Source organism: Microcaecilia unicolor, chromosome 3 (genome assembly GCF_901765095.1).
Source record: "Microcaecilia unicolor chromosome 3, aMicUni1.1, whole genome shotgun sequence".
Classification (NCBI taxonomy): Eukaryota; Metazoa; Chordata; class Amphibia; order Gymnophiona; family Siphonopidae; genus Microcaecilia; species Microcaecilia unicolor.
The window spans coordinates 228,091,376-228,111,198 of record NC_044033.1 but is presented as its reverse complement, the minus strand read 5'-3'; the positions used below and the strand labels follow the sequence as shown (position 1 = coordinate 228,111,198).

The following is a 19,823-nucleotide window of genomic DNA, read 5'->3' as shown; positions in this document are numbered from 1 at the left end:
CATATCCCATCACAAGTAGACAGTAAAAAATGAGGTGCAAAGACAACTACGAGCTGGCAGATTCGAGATACTAAGGACCCTTTGCCCTCAGCTTTACAGTGTTCTTTTGTGAAGACTCTTTATCAGATCCTAGTTGTCTTTGCACCTCATTTTGTACTGTCTACTTAGTGTATATGATCCCTGAAACAGGCATTTTCTCTGACAAAACAAGGTCCCGTTGGGTCCATCTTTTGTGAAATGCTTTTCCAATAAATATACTTGTTTGTCCATCTTCTTGCGGCTGGAGGGTTATTTGGACTACACACTCTCAGATTCACCTAGGAAATAGGATATAATAGATACCTTTAATGTGATGCCAGTGTTGCAGGAATTACCACTATTGTTAGCAGAATCTGTGGTACTTCAGGAGTCAAACACCCTACACCAGAATGAGAGAGAAATCTTCTTTATTTGCTAGCAAACAAAGTAGGACATCAGCTCTAACTCTCTCTGTGTCTTGTCCTTCTGTGTTGGTTCCTTCTCGTCTCAGCTCCTTCTCTTCTCTAACGTAAGCTGCTTCTGCTCTCAGTTATATATTATTCCTAAACCCCTTCTAGCCCCCCTTTCTCACCAGATGGTAAAGAATAGATTGATTACCCTGTCTTGAACTAATTATTACTTACACATTACTTAAAAATATCAGTTACATAGGTTTGAGATATTTCCTAAACTGACCTATGACCTGGGGCCTCTCAACCTAGACAATGTGGCACCTATCTCCTGCATTTTATTATTATTCACATAATCAGATTCCCAGTTATAGCTTCATATTAACTGCTAACTGGACTCTGGCATTCATTAAGAGGTCAAGGGGCCAAGGGGCCAGTCTTGCTTAATGGCACACAGACATGGTTTGTTATTACTTTCAGAAGGCCAGTCCTACACTTAGCTATAATTAATCAAGGAGCAGAGTTGACTTGTCCTGACCTCTTTCACCTATTAGCTTCATACACAGAACTCGCTAGGACTGTGGATAATTCAAACCAGATGATGACCTCTTAAACTGCAGACAATCTCACTTGAAAATCAGACACTGGATTGAAAAGATATTTTACATAGAGAAATAGAACTTATTAATTAAACAGAATAAACCATATTTTAAAATAAGCAGAAATCAGAATTCCTTATGAGACAAAATCTAAATCATCTAGAATTATTTAAACAGCATTCAGCCTACTCTTTTAAAACAGCAGTATGCCTTACTCAGAATGGCATCCAGATGTGGTAAATAATACCCATGAACAATCCATCACTCAAAAAGGGACAAAGAAAGTTTCATTTCTCTCTGACCTTTCTAACCTCTAGTCTAGCAAAAGCTAGACATTTGAGCAATTAAAACCAGATGGCATTCCACCACTTGCAGGACTGAAAAGTTAAACACCAAATTAATATGATTTCTTTGCCCAGGCTGCCTCACCAGCAGAATAATCAGCTCACATAGCTTCTGGTTTCAGATTGACAGTATTCATTGCAGTCTGTAACCTCCCATGCACGGGGAGGGGGAATTGAAGGGTCTTTCTTGATAGACTTAGAAGTTCCCCCTAAAAAATACCAGTGCATAGTGCACTTATATTACTGCTCTACCCAGCTCAGGACCTCACCAGGATGACCAATCAGGACATGCACATTCGAACAGAGCCTGGCCATGGTAACATGTGTACTTACACAGAAAAAGAGCCTGTTTCTCTCCTTAGTACTAACTGATAAGGGGTCTCTGATTGTGGCAGGGGATGCAGAGACAAAGTAGTGTAAACATGGGCACCTCAAATAAAAAAAAACAAACAAACAGATGTGAGGCCAAAAGGATGTAGAAGTCCCATCCTCCAACATTTTTCCTTTCCTTCCACCCCATCCCCCACCATTTCTCCCTTCCTTTCTGCTGCACTGGGTCAGTGGGGGGGGGGGGGGGGGGGGGGGAGGTAGAAGAAGAGATGACTGACTGGGAGGGCAAACTGGGGGATAAGTACCTACAGAGCAGCAGACCAGCCTGAGAGCAGGCTCTTCTGCTGTAGTCAATTCAAATTCTATTTTTCTATTATTTGCCACTCCTTGAAAGCTGCTACCTGAGGCTTCTGTGCCAGTTGGTCTGATTATAGAGCCACACCTGCATAAGATTACAGCAAGGTTAAAGTACAAACCACAAACATTTACTTTCACTTTCAGACAGAGAAGGAAGAGAAGCAGGTTTAAGGTGAAAAAATTTATATTTATGCTGTAAAACTTAGGAAAAACACTGTCCAACTTCCTTGTATTCAAATGCTTTGTTAGTAAACATTTAGATGGACAAATTAACATATTTCCTGTTTTACATTTCAGAATATCTGCATTATGAAGGAGAAGAGTCAGAGATTCGACATATCTTGTGGGATCTGCACTTCCTGAGACTGCAGAGACTATTCTGAGAAGAATGAACATGAGGTAGAGTAAACTCCCCGAACACCTCCAGTTGTTCTAGTAAAGTTCAGGGGAGGGCAGTGAGGTTATCAGTAGAGTTACAGAAGGGGAGTGAGGGGAGTTTTGCCACTTAGAGTGACTGGGTGTATACTGAGTGTGGGATATATGACAGTGCGCAGGGTGAAGAGACTGTTATCTCTCCAAACACCTTTCAGAAACATGTTGGCAAGATACGTGTACCTGTAACCCTACAGGGTGCCTTCCTCTAAATATAGGATAGAAGGGAGATAGTGGTGCTGCAGGACTGTTATCATTTTCACAACATTTTTAAAAGTAATTTTCCATCATCAAATCTTACATAAACCTCATTTTATAAAACCAGGTATGCCCAGAGCAAAACATTTGAACATCTGACCACACCATTCAGGTATTGAAGATACATGGTCGGATTTCAGATATGGGCACCTATAAGCAAAAGCAGGGTGGGGGGAGGGAATGGTCCCTCCTGAAATCACTAGAAATGGTGTCTTCCCCTCCTGCATTACCCTTGCCTGGATCCTCCTCCCTTCTCTTATGTGTTGTCAGCAAGCACCCCTCCGTGCTGTCCGCTCTTGCTTCGACACCTCTCTGTGCTGTCCGCGCTCCGCTCAACACCTCTCTGTGTGGTCTGCGCACCTCTGAGCACCTCTCCGAGCTGTCCTTCTTCGCCCACACAATTGGGGCTAATCCATCTCCTCAACGGACCTGTTCCGGCTCACTTGCACAAAAGCAATTCACAGTACTGTTTATTCTGCAGAGCACTTTTATTTCAGAGCCCCACCAGCGGGCGCATAGAGTATGCGCTGTATTCCAGCTGCTGGTCTCTGTACAACTTACTTCCCTTCTTCTTCCCCTCTCCCAACAAGCCCCAACAGTTCCCAAAAGTTCAGTCTTGCAACTCCAAACCCACTTGAAATAGACCTTTGAGTCAGTCAGTTCCTCTACTCACTTTCTCCTACTGCCTAGGAGATAGAGGCATTTTCTCCTCCCTCACTTGTCAGACACCAACACTCTGACAACCTCCCACCGAAAATGTCCAGACTGACCTTCTTCATGTAATTACCCTCTGTCCTGAGCAGAAGAACTCCATTTGCTCTTGTTCAGCTTCTTTCATGGCATTTTCACAGTTCTCCCCTAGCTCAATCTCCTCCCACTCCATGGAGTCTTCCCTCACCCTCTCTCCCAGGTGCTGCTCCTCCACTTGATTGTCCTCCATCTCCCAATCACCTGCTGGCCTTTCTGCCTGCTGGGAGTTGGAGTGCTGTCCCTCATGTTCCCTCCTCCCTTGCAAGTGCTGCTGGGTTCTGTAGTTCACTTCCTTTCTTGCAAGTCTCCTACCCCCTTTCCCCGGCAGAGAGTGATCTTCCTTTCTAGGCCTACTGCCCCTGTCAGCTCTTCTCTGCCTTCCCTCTACCTCCTCCTTACATACCCCCCCACTTAAGAACCTTTTACCCTCCCGGGGCTTGACTCCTTCAACCTCCTGACCGGCCATTCGGGACAGAATATCAACATTCCCCAATAGTTTGCCTGCTCGATGCTCCACCCGGAACTGAAAGGGTTGCAAGGACAGATACCAACGCATAAGTCTGGCATTAGCGCTTTTCATCTGCATTAACCATTTCAGGGGGGCATGATCCGTAATAAGCCTAAAGGGCCGTCCCTCTAAATAGTATTGACACATTTGGGCGGCCCACTTAATAGCCAAACACTCCTTCTCAATGGTGGCATATCCTTTTTCATGAGGAAGGAGTTTACGGCTCAAATATAACACAGGATGTTCCTCCCCCTCATGGATCTGAGAAAGTACTGCCCCCAATCCCACCCCCGAGGCATCCGTTTGCAGCACAAAGGGTTTGTCCCATTCAACTGCCTTCAGCACCGGATCCTCACATAGCGCTAAACGCAACTCTTGAAAGGCTTCTTTCTCCTCCTCCCCCCATTTCAACTGATTCGGCCGATTCCCTTTTAGCATATTTGTTAAGGGCTCAGCCTGTGAGGCAAAATGGGGAATGAACCTGCGATAGTACCCGACTGGCCCAAGGAAACTCCGCAGCCTTTTTTTTGTTGCCGGATAAGAAAACTCCCTAATACTTTGTACTTTATCCAACAAGGGTTTTACCTGCCCACCCCCCACCTTATAGCCCAGATATTTAACCTCCTGCTGGGCGAAGTGACATTTCTGGGGATTAAGTGTGAGCCCTGCCTCCCGGAAAGCTGTTAACACCTTCCTGACCTGCCTCATGTGTGTAACCCAGTCCTCACTATGGATAATGACATCATCCAGATAAGCCGCAGCATAACTCTGATGAGGCCGTAAGACCCTATCTAGCAGGCGCTGACAGGACGCCGCTGCGGAGTTTAATCCAAACAGCATCCTCTTAAATTGAAAGAGCCGCAAGGGGGTAGAAAAGGCCGTCTTGGGCTTAGACTCCGCAGATAAAGGAATCTGCCAATATCCCTTGGTCAAGTCCAGCGTAGACAGATACTGAGCCGACCCCAACCTATCTAATAAATCCTCAATACGAGGCATAGGATAGGCATCAGGCAAGGAGAGGGCATTAACCTGGCGGAAATCAATACAAAACCGCCAGGTATCGTCTTTCTTAGGCACCAGCACCACTGGACTTGACCAAGGACTATATGATTCTTCAATAATACCATACTCCAGCATTTCCTTCACCTGTCTAACCACCTCTTGTTGTTTCACCGGGGACAGCCTATAAGGTCTTTGCCTAACCACCCGGCCCTGATCTGTAATAATCTCATGCATGCTCAAATGTGTCTCCCCCGGACAGGGAGTAAGGACATCCTGGAACTCTTCTAGTAGTGCCCCAAGTTCCTGCTGCTGATCCTTATTTAACTCCTCTGCAATGTGGGGCTTCAGGGACTTAAAGATGTCTGAGATCTGAGGCCCCAGATCCTCCTCCTCCATCGCCTTAGTCCCGCCCCACAGCACCTTCCTTTCCCTCCACAACTTTAACACATTCACGTGATATGTTTGCTTTCTCCCCCTCTTATTCCTCACCTCATACGTAACGGGCCCCAATTTCTTAGTAATCACCCCCGGTCCCCTCCACCGACTTTCAAATTTATGAGGGCCATCTGCTATCATAATTATGACCTTCTCCCCTTCTGCAAACCCTCGCTCTTTCCCTCCCTGATCATAATATGACTTTTGATATTCTTGACTTTTACCCAATTTATCCCAGGCGTAGCCCCCCAATCGTCGCAACCTACCCTTCAGATCAAACAGATAAGAGACCACCGTACAGTCTCCTCGATCCGGAGGTACCCATTGTTCCCTCAGGATATCCAAAATTCCCCGCGGGCCCCTCCCATACATCAATTCAAACGGAGACACTCCTAATGAAGCCTGCACACTCTCCCTACAGGTGTATAAGACAAATTGCAAGAGGCGATCCCACTCATCCATACAGCTCCCCAACCCTCTACGCAAGAGAGTCTTAAGAGTCTTATTAAATCTCTCTACCAGACCATTGGTCTGAGGATGGTAAGCTGCGGTACGGATGTGTGCAATACCAAACGCCTCCCATACTTGAGCCAATGTACGGGAGAGAAAATTAGTACCTCTATCAGTAAGTACTTCCCGGGGAAACCCCACCGTACAAAAAATGTGAATCAGCTCAGCGGCAATCACCTTAGCTGACACTGTACGCAGGGGCACCGCCCACGGGAAACGGGTGGCCATATCTAACACCACCAAAATATACAGAAAACCCCTCCGTGACTTGGGGAGCGGTCCTACAATATCCATAGCCAGGCGGCCTAGCGGAACCCCAATACGAGGCAAGGGACATAAAGGCGCCCGCTCTGGCCCCCTCTCGGCTACCTTCTGACAGAGCCCACAGGAATTGCAATACACTTCCACTTCTTTATAAACCCCTGGCCAATAAAACCTTCGCAAAACCTGGTCCAGGGTACCCTGTGTCGCCTTATGTCCCCCCAGCGGGTGATCATGAGCTAATCTCATGATCAGGCTACGAAACCCCTTAGGTATCACCAACTGTTTCTGCCACCCGCTCCCTATTGCCGAGCTAACTCTAAATAGCAGCCCCTTCTCCACCCTAAAATGCGGGAAAGAGCCCCCCTCCCCTTCTCGGGCCCTACTCCAGGCGTACTGCAAGGTACCGTCAGACTCCTGCTCCCTCTGAAAAGAGGGAAACTGCTCTAGGAGCTTCCCCAGGTCCCTTGGAAAATCTCCTTCCCCCTCGACCTCTATCATGGCCTGCCTTCTTTTCCATTGAGCTCCCTTATTTTGCCGGACCCCTTTCCTACTTTTCCCCGGGGTACCAAAAATCTCAGGATGAAAGGGAAAAACCTGATCCAAAGAAAGAACCTTCCCACCCTCCTGCTGTGACTGACACTGAGCCCGGGTAGTTACAAAGGCTTTTCCCCCTTTCACATATAGGGAAAAAGGGGCCCAGTCCCTCCCCAGTATCAGGTCCTGTGGCAGTCGAGACAACACCGCTACTAATATCCGGTGTGCCCCCATAGGCCCTTTTACGGTCACCCAATGTAAAGGATACCTAGTACTAGCCCCATGAATGCATTGAATAGCTACCTCCCCCTGGCTAGCCCCTCTCTGATCATACTTTCCCTTACTTATACGGGACCATAACCTCCTTGAAAGCATAGATTGGTCAGCTCCCGAGTCTAACAGGGCCTCCACTTTCACCCCCCCCACCTCCACGACCTGAGTAAAGGGATTGGACACCTGTTTACAAGAATGAGAAGTAAAGCCCTCCTTGGCCCTACAATCCTTCCTTACATGCCCTTTATGCCCACACCTATAACAAATACGATCCCCGGCATACCCCGAGACCCCCATGCCCCCTTCACCCATACCGGCCAGTTCCCTCTTTGCCTGGAGAGGCTTAGCCCCTGTCATATATCTTTCCTTTCCCGCCCGCACCCCACCCCCACCCACATGTTGGGACTCTAGAAAGCATTCCATACTTTTAACAGCTTCATCCAAAGACCCACAGCCCCGCCTAATCAAGTCCCTTCTCAATTCTGCTGGTAAGGCCTCCAGAAACTGCTCCAACACCAGCTCTAACATTACTTGAGTCACTGAGTTTTTTTCTGGTTCTAACCACTTGGTGGCCAAATCCAGTAATTTCTGGGCCAAAGCCCTGGGCGTCTCTCCTTCTGCCCACCTCCACTCTCTAAATTTCCTTCGGTAGGACTGCTTACTTAGCCCGTACCTGTCCAGAATAGCCCGTTTAAGCTTAGCATAGTCCGCAATCTCAACAGCCGGGAGACTGCGAAATGCTGCCAGTGCCTCCCCGGATAATGCCGGAGCCAGTCTCATAGTCCATTGCTCCCCTGGCCAGGCTGCAGCAACCGCTACCCGTTCAAATGCCCCCAGGTAATCCTGTATGTCGTCCTTATCGGACAGCTTACCCCAGGGTAACCAGTTCATCCCCGTCAGGCCTCCGGTCAACGGTGCTCCTCCCGTTGCAGTTCCCTCTGGCATCGTCAGCCCTGGCTGTTCCCGTGCTCCTCCTTTCAACAACTCCTGACACAGTTCCAGAAGCGGCTGTTGCTGGGCCCTCGATGCGGCCAAGGAGTCCTCCATCAATTTGTGTGCCAGTTCCTGTTGTTTTTGGAATTGATGGGCCATGAAGGAAAACATCTCCTTTGGATCCATTGTGCTGGCCTTCTTCTCTCCTAGACAACACACAAAAACAACAACCTCCAAGTGCAGCTGCTTTTATAGGTTTGCCACCCTGCAACCACACCCATGCATCAGCAAAATCCCTTTCCAGCCCTGCTATATGCTCACCGGATAGCCCAGGATTTTGCGCCTTGCTCCTCCTTCTCTTGGAGAACCAGGAAGTTCTGTCAAATATCCCACCACTGCCACCAAATGTCAGCAAGCACCCCTCCGTGCTGTCCGCTCTTGCTTCGACACCTCTCTGTGCTGTCCGCGCTCCGCTCAACACCTCTCTGTGTGGTCTGCGCACCTCTGAGCACCTCTCCGAGCTGTCCTTCTTCGCCCACACAATTGGGGCTAATCCATCTCCTCAACGGACCTGTTCCGGCTCACTTGCACAAAAGCAATTCACAGTACTGTTTATTCTGCAGAGCACTTTTATTTCAGAGCCCCACCAGCGGGCGCATAGAGTATGCGCTGTATTCCAGCTGCTGGTCTCTGTACAACTTACTTCCCTTCTTCTTCCCCTCTCCCAACAAGCCCCAACAGTTCCCAAAAGTTCAGTCTTGCAACTCCAAACCCACTTGAAATAGACCTTTGAGTCAGTCAGTTCCTCTACTCACTTTCTCCTACTGCCTAGGAGATAGAGGCATTTTCTCCTCCCTCACTTGTCAGACACCAACACTCTGACAACCTCCCACCGAAAATGTCCAGACTGACCTTCTTCATGTAATTACCCTCTGTCCTGAGCAGAAGAACTCCATTTGCTCTTGTTCAGCTTCTTTCATGGCATTTTCACAGTTCTCCCCTAGCTCAATCTCCTCCCACTCCATGGAGTCTTCCCCCACCCTCTCTCCCAGGTGCTGCTCCTCCACTTGATTGTCCTCCATCTCCCAATCACCTGCTGGCCTTTCTGCCTGCTGGGAGTTGGAGTGCTGTCCCTCATGTTCCCTCTTCCCTTGCAAGTGCTGCTGGGTTCTGTAGTTCACTTCCTTTCTTGCAAGTCTCCTACCCCCTTTCCCCGGCAGAGAGTGATCTTCCTTTCTAGGCCTACTGCCCCTGTCAGCTCTTCTCTGCCTTCCCTCTACCTCCTCCTTACAGTGTCCTTTTACTTCCACCACTGTACCTTACTTAACCCTGCACCTGGAACATTGCTTCTTTTCTAAGTAATTTCCAGCGTGGACTCTTCCAGCACTTGTGCACTTTCTAGCACAAGTTTCCTGTCACTATAAAAACCCATGCGAAGGGGAGGGCATCACAAGGTTTGTCAAATGCACAATTGCTGAAAGGACCCATGCTACAAACTTATAGAAGAAGCGTTGCTGTACCTGTGGGGTGATCTAAGGCACAGGCCTAGGTCAAGGCTGGCAATTACAGCAACTCTCCCATTCCTGCTCTATAACATTCTGGACTGTTCCAGTATTAAGACCATCTCTTCCCCATCCCCAAACATGCACACACAATTGGAGATGTCATGCTGGAACACAGTCCCTGAGCCTCAATTTCTCTTGATGTCAGTGTAACTCAGTGCTTTTTTTTTGTGCCGGTATGCAACGGTATGGCATACCGGAACCTTCCCCCCCCCCCCCCCCCCCCCCGGCGAGTCCTGCACTTCCTCTCAGTCTCCTACTTATTATTTTTTTTTTTTAAGACTCAGCAGCGCGAACGGTGCAGGCGGCGAATGAAAGAGGCTGTCAGCGTCGGAGCTTCCCTCTGCGAGTCCCACCTATGTTGTTTCAACTTCCTGTTTCTGCATAGGCGGGACTCGCAGAGGGAAGCTCTGACACTGACAGCCTTTTTCAATCACTGCCTGCACCGTTCATGCTGCTGAGTCCGACACTGGCAGGCAGTGGAGAAGGAGGATGGGCTGGGAGGAGGATGGGCTGGAAGAAGAATCGCTGGACATGGGAGAGGGGATGGCAGGGCAGAGAGGAGAATCACTGGGCATGGATGGGAGGGGAGGGCAGGGAAGAGAGAATTGCTGGACATGGATGGGAGGGGAGGGCAGGGCAGGGGAGAGAGGAGAATCGCTGGACATGGATGGGAGGCAGGGGAGAGAGGAGAATCGCTGGACATGGAAAAGAGGAGAATCGCTGGACAGGGATGGGAGGGGAGGACAGGGAAGAGAGAATTGTTGGACACTGATGGGAGGGGAGGGCAGGGGAGAGAGGAGAATCGCTGGACATGGATGGGAGGGCAGGGGAAAGAGGAGAATTGCTGGACATGGATGGGAGGGGAGGGCAAGTAAGAGAGAATTGCTGGACATGTATGGGAGGGGAGGGCAGAGGAGAGGAGAATTGCTGGACATGGGAGGGGAGGGCAGGGGAGAGAGGAGAATCACTGGACATGGATGGGAGGGCAAGGGAGAGAGGAGAATCGCTGGACATGGATAGGAGGGCAGAGGAGAGAGGAGAATCGCTGGACATGGAAAAGAGGAGAATTGCTGGATATGGATGGGAGGGGAGGGCAGGGGAGAGAGGAGAATCACTGGACATGGATGGGAGGGCAAGGGAGAGAGGAGAATCACTGGACATGGATAGGAGGGCAGAGGAGAGAGGAGAATCGCTGGACATGGAAAAGAGGAGAATTGCTGGACATGGATGGGAGGGGAGGGCAGGGGAGAGAGGAGAATCGCTGGGCATGGAAAAGAGGAGACTTGCTGGACATGTATGGGAGGGGAGGGCAGAGGAGAGGAGAATTGCTGGACATGGATGGGAGGGCAAGGGAGAGAGGAGAATCGCTGGACATGGATAGGAGGGCAGAGGAGAGAGGAGAATCGCTGGACATGGATGGGAGAGGAGGGCAGGGCAGGGGAGAGAGGAGAATCACTGGACATGGATGGGAGGGGAGAAAGTAGAATCGCTGGACAGGGATGGGAGGAGAGGGCAGGGGAGAGAGGAGAATCCCTGGACATGGATGGAGAGGAGAACAGGAGATAGAGGAGAATTGCTGGACATGGATGGATGGAGGGATTGGCGGGGAGAGAGGAGAAATGCTGGATTTGGGTGGAGGAGAGGGGAGAGAGAATTATTGCTTTATATGGATACAGGGGGTGGGGGAAGAGAGGAGAAATGCTGGACATGGATGGAGGGGAGGAGAGAGAGGAGAAGTGCTGGACATGGATGGAGGGGTGGAAAGAAAAAAGAAGATGCACATGGATGGAGATGAGGGAAAGAGAAGAAAGGAGAAAAACTGCACATGGATGGAGAAAATAGGCAAAAGCTGGATCCACGTTATACCTCCTCCAGTCAATTCCATGGAGGAGGACCCAGCTTTTACTTATGGATGTATGGCAAGAAATGAAGAAGAAAGGAGGAAAGTAAAGAAATAAATGGAAAGGAAGCCCTGGAAACGGAGTTAAAGGAACAGATAGAGAGCAGCAGAACCAGAGACTGGGATGGATAGAAAAACAAAGTCACCAGACAACAAAGGTAGAAAAAAATAATTTTATTTTCATTTTAGTGTTTGAAATATGTCCAATTTGAGAATTTACATCTGCTGTCTTATTTTGCACTGGGTATACTGGAGCTATAACAGCTTAAAGAAATTATTTCTGATGAAAAAAATCACGTTATTTTTTTCTCCTATTCTAGTATAATATTTTCAATGATGTCTGTTTATATGTGCCATAGTTGGTACAAAAGGGTGTGGCTAATGTGGGTGTAGCTATCATAGAGGTGGAGCCATATGTGGTGACCCCACCCATAATGAGTACCGGCACCTTTTTTTCTACAAAAAAGCACTGGTGTAACTTAATTTCACTGTATTGTAGGTAATATGATTGTATTATTTTCAGAGGTCCTACAGATGAATTTTCCTGAAACATCTGGGAGAAGAGCTCTCTTTTCTCTTCTCGGCTTTATCGTTCTGTTGACTTGTCTTCACTTCCAGACTGTAAATGCAGGTGAGAGTCACTCCAACATTTTCACATATGACTTTTTGGTATATGTGTGCTTCTTTGAATAGTTCTGAAGTAGAATGTATGTTCAGTCACTCACAACTGCTGTTTGTGGGAGTTAAATTTTGTGGGAAAATAATCCTCTGTAATCTGAACATGCCCCAGGATACAACCTTGGAATTTGGGAAGAGCACACATAATTTTAACTGAGTTGAGAGTGGGTAATTTTCCTTATTTAACTGGGTACAGAGGCTTTGAAAATCAGTGGCCCACTTATTAAATATGGGTATATCCTCCAGACCCCCTCGCTGTTATCCTCTGTACACAACTGAGTCATGGAGTTAGGAAAAAGAAAATAAACCTGTATATGAGGTGATAAAATCTTCCACTTGTGAGTTCTTTCAGACTTCCTTCTACACCTCTAGTGTTTTGTTTTTTTTGCTATTTTCTCAGCAACCACTTGGAATTTCAGTGTGAAATTTTACAGCTTGATTTGTTGTTGCTATCTATATTTATGTGCTGAGTGGAATGACATTATCTTTAAACACAGTAAAGATACAAACTTTTTAGCGTGACCACCTAGCAATTTTCGCACGTTCAAAAATGTTTGCACTGTAAAACTACTATTATTTGAAAAAAAAAAATGAGGTACTAGCTTACAGTTAATGATGTCAGAGTGATGTAGATTTTAGTAGATAATGGCAGATAAATACCTGTACAGTCAATCCAGTCTGCCCAACAAGATAAATTCATTACATATAGTATGTGATAATTCATATCTATACCTGATCTTGATTTGTCCTAACCATTTTCAGGGCTTAGACCATAGAAGTCTGCCTAGCACTGTACTTGTTCTAACATTTCTGAAATTAACATCGAAGCCCCTGAAAATTTCCACTCCATTCCATCGAAATCTATTCAGCCACGATCAGGGCACAGACCTTAGAAGTCTGCCCAGCACTGGCCTTGTTCTATAGCTAAAGAAGCTGAATTTTGTCTAACCATGATCAGAGCACAGACTGTAGAAGTCTGCCCAGTACTGGCTTTGTTACCCAATTACCGGTTTTGTTTCCTGATCTCTGCTAAGCTTCATTGGATCCATTCCATCTAAACAGGATTCCTTTATGTTTGTCCCACACTTTTTTGAATTCTGTTACTGTTTTCATCTCCACCACTCCCCATGGGAGGGCATTCCAGGTATCTACCACCCTCTCCGTGAAAAAATACTTTCTGATATTATTCCTGAGTCTGTTCTCTTTCAACTTCAATTCATGTCCTCTCATTCTAGTGCCTTCCTGTCTCTGGAAAAAGTTTGTTTGCAGATTAATACCTTTCAAATATTTGAAAGTCTATATCATATCACCCCTGTTTATCCTTTCCTGCAGGGTATACATGTTCAGGTCAGTAAGTCTCTCCTCATATGTCCTTGCAACGCAAATCCCATACCATTTTCATCGCTTTTCTCTGAACTGCTTCTAGTCTTTTTACATTCTTAGTAAGATACGGCCTCCAAAACTGAACACAGTACTCTAAGTGGGGCATCACTACTACTACTACTACTTATCATTTCTGTAGCCACCAACGATTTGTAGAAGGGCATCAACACTTCCTTTCTTCTACTGGTTATACCCCTCTCTGTGCAGCCTAGCATCCTTCTGGCCATGACCACAGCCTTGCCACAGTGTTTCATCACCTTCAGATCCTTGGACACCATCGCCTCAAGGTCCCTCTCCTGAACCGAAATTACCAATCTCTTCCCTCCTATCTGGTATCTCATTTGGATTTCTGCATCCCAAGTGCATCGCTCTGCATTTCTTGATATTAAATTTTAACTGTTGACAATGCTATGAACCAATAAAGTTTGTTGTATAAAAGCCCACACACTCCCGGTTCTGTGAATCCATTTTTTTTTTGCTTGAGGATAAATGGTAGAACTGAAGTTTATTTAGAAAAGTACATTCACCCTGGTATTCTGTGATAGTTTTGTACTGGGGAAATTTTTTGTAATCAATTATTTTTCTCTCATATGAGTGTTTTTTTGCATTGATTCCTTTTTTCTCTTGGAAATGGAACCAATGATAGAAATGGACTCCTGATATGGTAGTGGGTTAACGTTGTAATGGGTGGAGCTGGCAAGCCTGCGGGGCTCCCAGGGATCCAGGACAGAATACTACTGATACTGGGACTCAGGGCCAAAGTATTTTATTATCAAGGCAATTTCATACCAAAAATCATAATATATTCTTCAAAATAAAAGGTACAGCCCTCTTAATATAGTCTTTAAAAGAAAAAAGTACAGTCCTCATAAGGTAATCTTCAAAAGAAAAAGGTACAGTCCAGGTCCCAAAATCCCTCAGCAAACGTTCAGCTCCTCACGAGTTCAGGTCCTCTACGAGGCCTTAGCTTTCCCTTCCCCCCTTCTTCAGAAGGGTTCAGTAAGAGTCCGGCATACTTCCCATAGGGCACAGTAGTTCAGAAAACTCTTCATTAACAGTCTTTGAACATCAAATCAATACCACAAATCACCTGCTTTTTACACAGCACAGAGGGAACCCTGTAAGGAGCAGGGTTGGCAGTTTCTCCCACCTCTCAGCACCACGCCCGGTGTGGCCTCATCCACTGCCTTTATGTGCTGGGCAGGGCAACCTTTGAATTCTCCCACTCCATGGTAGCTGGCTCCTCTCCCTTGGGCAGCTCTAGTGGCAGGCTCTTTCCTTCCTCCACATACTCCATGGAATCTCTCTCTCCCTTCGTCTCTCCTCCTCCCTGGTGACCGAGAGCCTCCAGGAAATCTGCTCTTCCCCCTAAAAAGATGGACTGGATTCTCAATCCCAGCAGGGGGAGCAATGGCTCGAGGCAGGGTGAGCCTGTTACTCTTTTCCCCACTAGAGGGCGAGGGAAGGATGAAGCTCAGTTTCCCTCTTTATATAGTTTTGAATCTAAGGGGCCTTTTTTTAAACAGGCTCTTTGAAGCTGACTCAGCAACCTATGCAAGTATTCTCCATCCCCACACCTTAATTAACACTTAATTGAGGTCACTGGATGAGCTACCTATCCAGCAACCAAGGAACAGAAAATAACTGCCTTTTAGAACAAGAGTTTTTGGCTGTTTAGTTTCTACCTCTAGAAAAGGTTTCAGTTTAAAACTATGGGAAAAATGCCTATTTCAAGAGAAAATTTCAGTTTAAAACTATGGGAAAAGGGTTTGTACACTATCAGGTAAATTTTCGAAAGAGAAGGGCGCCCATCTTCTGACACAAATCGGGAGATGGGCGTCCTTCTTGAAAGGTCGCCCAAATCAGCATAATGGAAAGCTGACTTTGGGCACCCTCAACTACTTTCCGTCGTGGGGACGACCAAAGTTTACGGGGGCGTGTCAGCAGTTTAGCGAAGGCGGGACTGGGGCGTGCTTAACACATGGGCGTCTTTTGGCCGATAAAGGAAAAAAGAAGGGCATCCCTGACGAGCATTTGGCCGACTTTACTTGGTCCATTTTTTTTCACGACCAAGCCTAGAAAAGGTGCCCTAACTGACCAGATGACCACCGGAGCAAATCGGGGATGACCTCCCCTTACTTCCCCAGTGGTCACCAACCCCCTCCCACCCAAAAAAAATAAAATTTAAAAACATTTTTTACCAGCCTCTATGCCAGCCTCAAATGTCATACCCAGCTCCATCACAGCAGTATGCAGGTTCCTGGAGCAGTTTTTAGTGGGTGCAGTGCACTTCAGGCAGGCGGACCCAGGCCCATCCCCCCCCTTACCTCTTACACTTGTGGTAAATGTTGAGCCCTCCAAACCCCCCAGAAACCCACTGTACACACATGTAGGTGCCCCCCTTCACCCATAAGGGCTATGGCAGTGGTGTACAGTTGTGGGGAGGGGGTTTTGGGGGGCTCAGCACACAAAGGAAGGGAGCTATGGACGGGAGCAATTTGTTAAGTCCACTGCAGTGCCCCCTAGGGTGCCCGGTTGGTGTCCTGGCATGTCAGGGGGACCAGTGCCCCACGAATGCTAGCTCCTCCCATGACCAAATGTGTTGGATTTGGACGTTTCTGAGATGGACGTCCTCAGTTTCCATTATCGGCGAAAACCAAGGTCGCCTATCTCTAAGGTCGGCAATCTCAACATTTAGTACTGGGAAAAGACCAAAGGTCCATAGAGCCCAGCATCCTGTCCACGACAGCGGCCAATCCAGGCCAAGGGCACCTGGCAAGCTTCCCAAACGTACAAACATTCTATACATGTTATTCCTGGAATTGTGGATTTTTCCCAACTCCATTTAGTAGCAGTTTATGGACTTGTCCTTTAGGAAACCGTCTAACCCCTTTTTAAACTCTTCCAAGCTAACCTCCTTCACCACGTTCTCTGGCAATGAATTCCAGAGTTTAATTACACGTTGGGCGAAGATACATTTTCTCCGATTTGTTTTAAATTTATTACACTGTAGTTTCATTGCATGCCCCCTAGTCCTAGTATTTTTGGAAAGCGTGAACAGATGCTTCACATCCACCTGTTCCACTCCACTCATTATTTTATATGCCTCTATCATGTCTCCCTCAGCCGTCTCTTCTCCAAACTGAAAAGCCCTAGCCTCCTTAGTCTTTCTTCATAGGGAAGTCGTCCCATTCTCGCTATCATTTTAGTTGCCCTTCGCTGCACCTTTTCCAATTCTACTATATCTTTCTTGAGATGCGGCGACCATCTCTAAGGTCGACCTAAATGTTGAGATTTGGGCATCCCCGACCGTATTATCAAAACGAAAGATGGACGCCCATCTTGTTTCAATAATACGAGTTTCCACGCCCATTTGCCGGGACGTCCTTAGAGATGGGCGTCCCCGTTCGAAAATGCCCTTCCATGGCAACTAGTTAATGATGCTTGCTTTTCTATCTCTCTTTTTATTCCCCCCTTAATACTAAACTAGGTCCTGCTTGCTTTTCCCTCTCTCCCCTCTTTTTATTTCCCCTTAATACTAAACTAGATCCTGCAGTAGACAGATTGTGGATGCCTGTCAATGTGCCTTGCTCAGACAAATGGTGATGGAACCCACAACAATTTATTAAAAAGTTAGTTACATTGTTGGGTTAAAATATTCAGAATATTTAAATTAAATTATTGGTTATAACAAACTGTAAATTGTGTTTTTTTATTCTCAGAAATAGTAAAATCCTGAAATTAGTTTATTTTCCTCTCCCGCTCCTGGAGTGGGAGACAAGGTTAGTTACTGTTGTCCACTCCTCATTCCTGGGTGCTTGCTGGAATCCAGTTTTATCTTACATCACATCCAGGCGTGAGGTGGACTAACATTTGGACATTTAAGTTCAGTAAAACCAGAGCTCCATGTCTCACTTAATTCCTTCCCTGTCCCCACAGCCTCATCCTACCATAGCAGGCTCTCGAAGGGGCCCATCCAATGGGCAAAAGTATCTGGGCCCTTATCACCCCTCAGCTAGAGAGTCACCAATGTGTGGCTGAATCATCCTGCTTGTCCATGGAGAAAGTGAAGCTGCTTACCTGTAACAGGGGTACTTTATGGACAGCATGAAGTCTTCCCCCCTATGGATGAGTCCACCGAACCAACCTGGAGACACCTGGAGGGGAGAGGGCCCCACAGGGATTTATATAGTGGGCAAGTAAGGCATTCTCAGAGGGAGCCTTCCAAAAGCTTTCCTCTGAGTTTTGGGAGAGCATAATCCATTTCCGGGTTCATCGCGTAACGTCACTTTTTAGTAAATCTAGCCCTCGATTGTAAGCCTTCTGAGGCAGGGATCTATCTGAACTGGCTTTGTACATGGATTTGGAAAGGTGGTTGAAGTTAAGATGGCCGACAGGTAAGGAGCTCCGCAGGCGAGCTCCTGGGGTCACAAGTGGACGGACACACCTGGGCCATCCAGACCGGACCGAGGCGGACTGGAGACATGTCTGGATGGACTGGCGGGTTGTTGGCAGCGTCGGCTTGGCTAGTGCAGAGCTGGACGCCGTTTGGGACCGATTCGGGCACCGGAGATCCTGGGCGGCCTGGTCTGCCTGAGCCAGCCCTGGACCACGTTGTCACTGTGTCGGCTGATTCGGGCGAGTCCCAACAGCCCAAGGGGTAGCGACGGGGTTCTCCTCCCGATCCGTCTTCCCCGGACGACCACCCCGCACCGGATCGTGGTGCCGAGAGGGGCCAGATCGCGATTCAGCCCTACCTCGTGGTTGAGACATGGCCCAGGAGGGACTCGGCCCCCACCCGTTCGACTGGAAGACTCACCTGCAGTGTAGGAAGAGAAGCCGCGGGAGTTCGGGAGGCCCTCGTGGGGAACTGTAGGCGAGAGGTGCCGCTGAGCCGCTTGGTGGGCGACCGCCGCTGGAGTTGGTCACGGCCCAGCGGATCTCCCTCGTGGTTTTCCTCTGGGATGTGGCCCAGGGGGACTCAGCCCCTGCCTGCCCGACTGGGAGATCAAATTGCATAGCAGAGAGGGGGACCGCCGGGGAGTGGACGCCCCCCCCCGGCGAGCTGCCCGCGAGGAGAGCAGCTAAGCCGCTTGGCGGACGACCGGTGCTGTCGCTGTCTGCTGGAGTGGAATCCACACCGGATACTGAGGCTCGAGAGGGCGTCGGGGAGCCTGACCGATGAGCGAGCCGACCGGAGTGCACGTCTGGACCCGGAGTCCCAGTCCGGCAAGGCGGCAGAGGCCGACCGGCGCACGTGGACCCGACCGGCGGATGCTCTGACCGGAGTGGCCGTCTAGGCCAGGCCAGGAGATGCGACCCAGCGGAACAGCAGACGCTGACCGTGAGCGACACTAAATCTGAATGGTTTGAGCGCTATATGCTGAACTTCTGAGTTCTTTTGGAGTATGCTGAAAGACTTCCTGCATATGCTTTCTTTAAAAGATTTGAATGCTTTGCTTGATTAGCAACGTTGTAGCATGCTGAATGTTCTAATTTAAATGCTCCCTCTGAGTGATTTAAATGTTCTACTGTTTAGTAGCGCTGTAGCATGCTGAAAGTCTCCTTATTAATGCTTTGAATGATTTAAATGTTTAAGCAGCGCTGTAACATGCTGAAAGTTCTCATTTAAATGCTCCCTTAAATGATTGAAATGCTTACTTGTTGGGAAATGCAGCAGCATGCTGAAAGTCTTCCTAGTAATGCTTTGATTACTCCCTTAAAATGCTTCAACTGCTTTATTTGTTTAGCAGTGTTGTAGCAGGCTGAAAGACTTCCTTTAAAAGCTTTAATGATTTATTTTATTTTATTTATTTATTTGTAGCATTTGTATCCCACATTTTCCCACCCATTTGCAGGCTCAATGTGGCTTACATTTGCTGTTATGGCAATTGCCATTTCCGGACTTTAGATATGCATGGTAGAAGAATGCATTGTGTGCTTGCGTACTTGTTAACACGTGGTTTTGCAATCAAGTGCGTATGTATGTGGTAGAACTACTACTACTACTTAACATTTCTGAAGCGCTACTAGGGTTACGCAGCGCTGTACAATGTAACATAGAGGGACAGTCCCTGCTCAAAGAGCTTACAATCTAAAAGAAGAATACATTGTGGTCTTGTGTAGGTGTCGGCTTTATGTAGTTGCTCAGATGATGGTATTATGGTGAGAGTAATAATGTTGGGCAGTGGTTATGTCGTTTCGGTCTTATATATCTGCTCAGCAACGCGGTAGCATGCTGAAGGACTTCCTTAAAAGCTCTAAAAGCTTTAAATGCTCTAAATGCTCTAAAATAATGCATTAAATACTATCTACATAATTAACAAGACTAACACTTTAA

The 19,823-nt window shown here is 47.5% G+C and overlaps 1 protein-coding gene across 1 annotated transcript in view; it reads left to right on the top strand.

The window, feature by feature from the left end:
• Positions 1-2,184: 2,184 nt before the first annotated feature.
• The window catches only part of LOC115466346 (butyrophilin subfamily 3 member A2-like), a 64,621-nt gene continuing 46,982 nt past the window's right edge, over positions 2,185-19,823 (top strand). Inside the window, exons 1-3 of the mRNA XM_030197535.1 lie at positions 2,185-2,230; positions 2,356-2,457; positions 11,946-12,053. Of these exons, the coding sequence (XP_030053395.1) occupies positions 11,957-12,053 (97 nt within the window). The 5' untranslated portion in view covers positions 2,185-2,230; positions 2,356-2,457; positions 11,946-11,956. The remainder of the gene's footprint in view (positions 2,231-2,355; positions 2,458-11,945; positions 12,054-19,823) is intronic.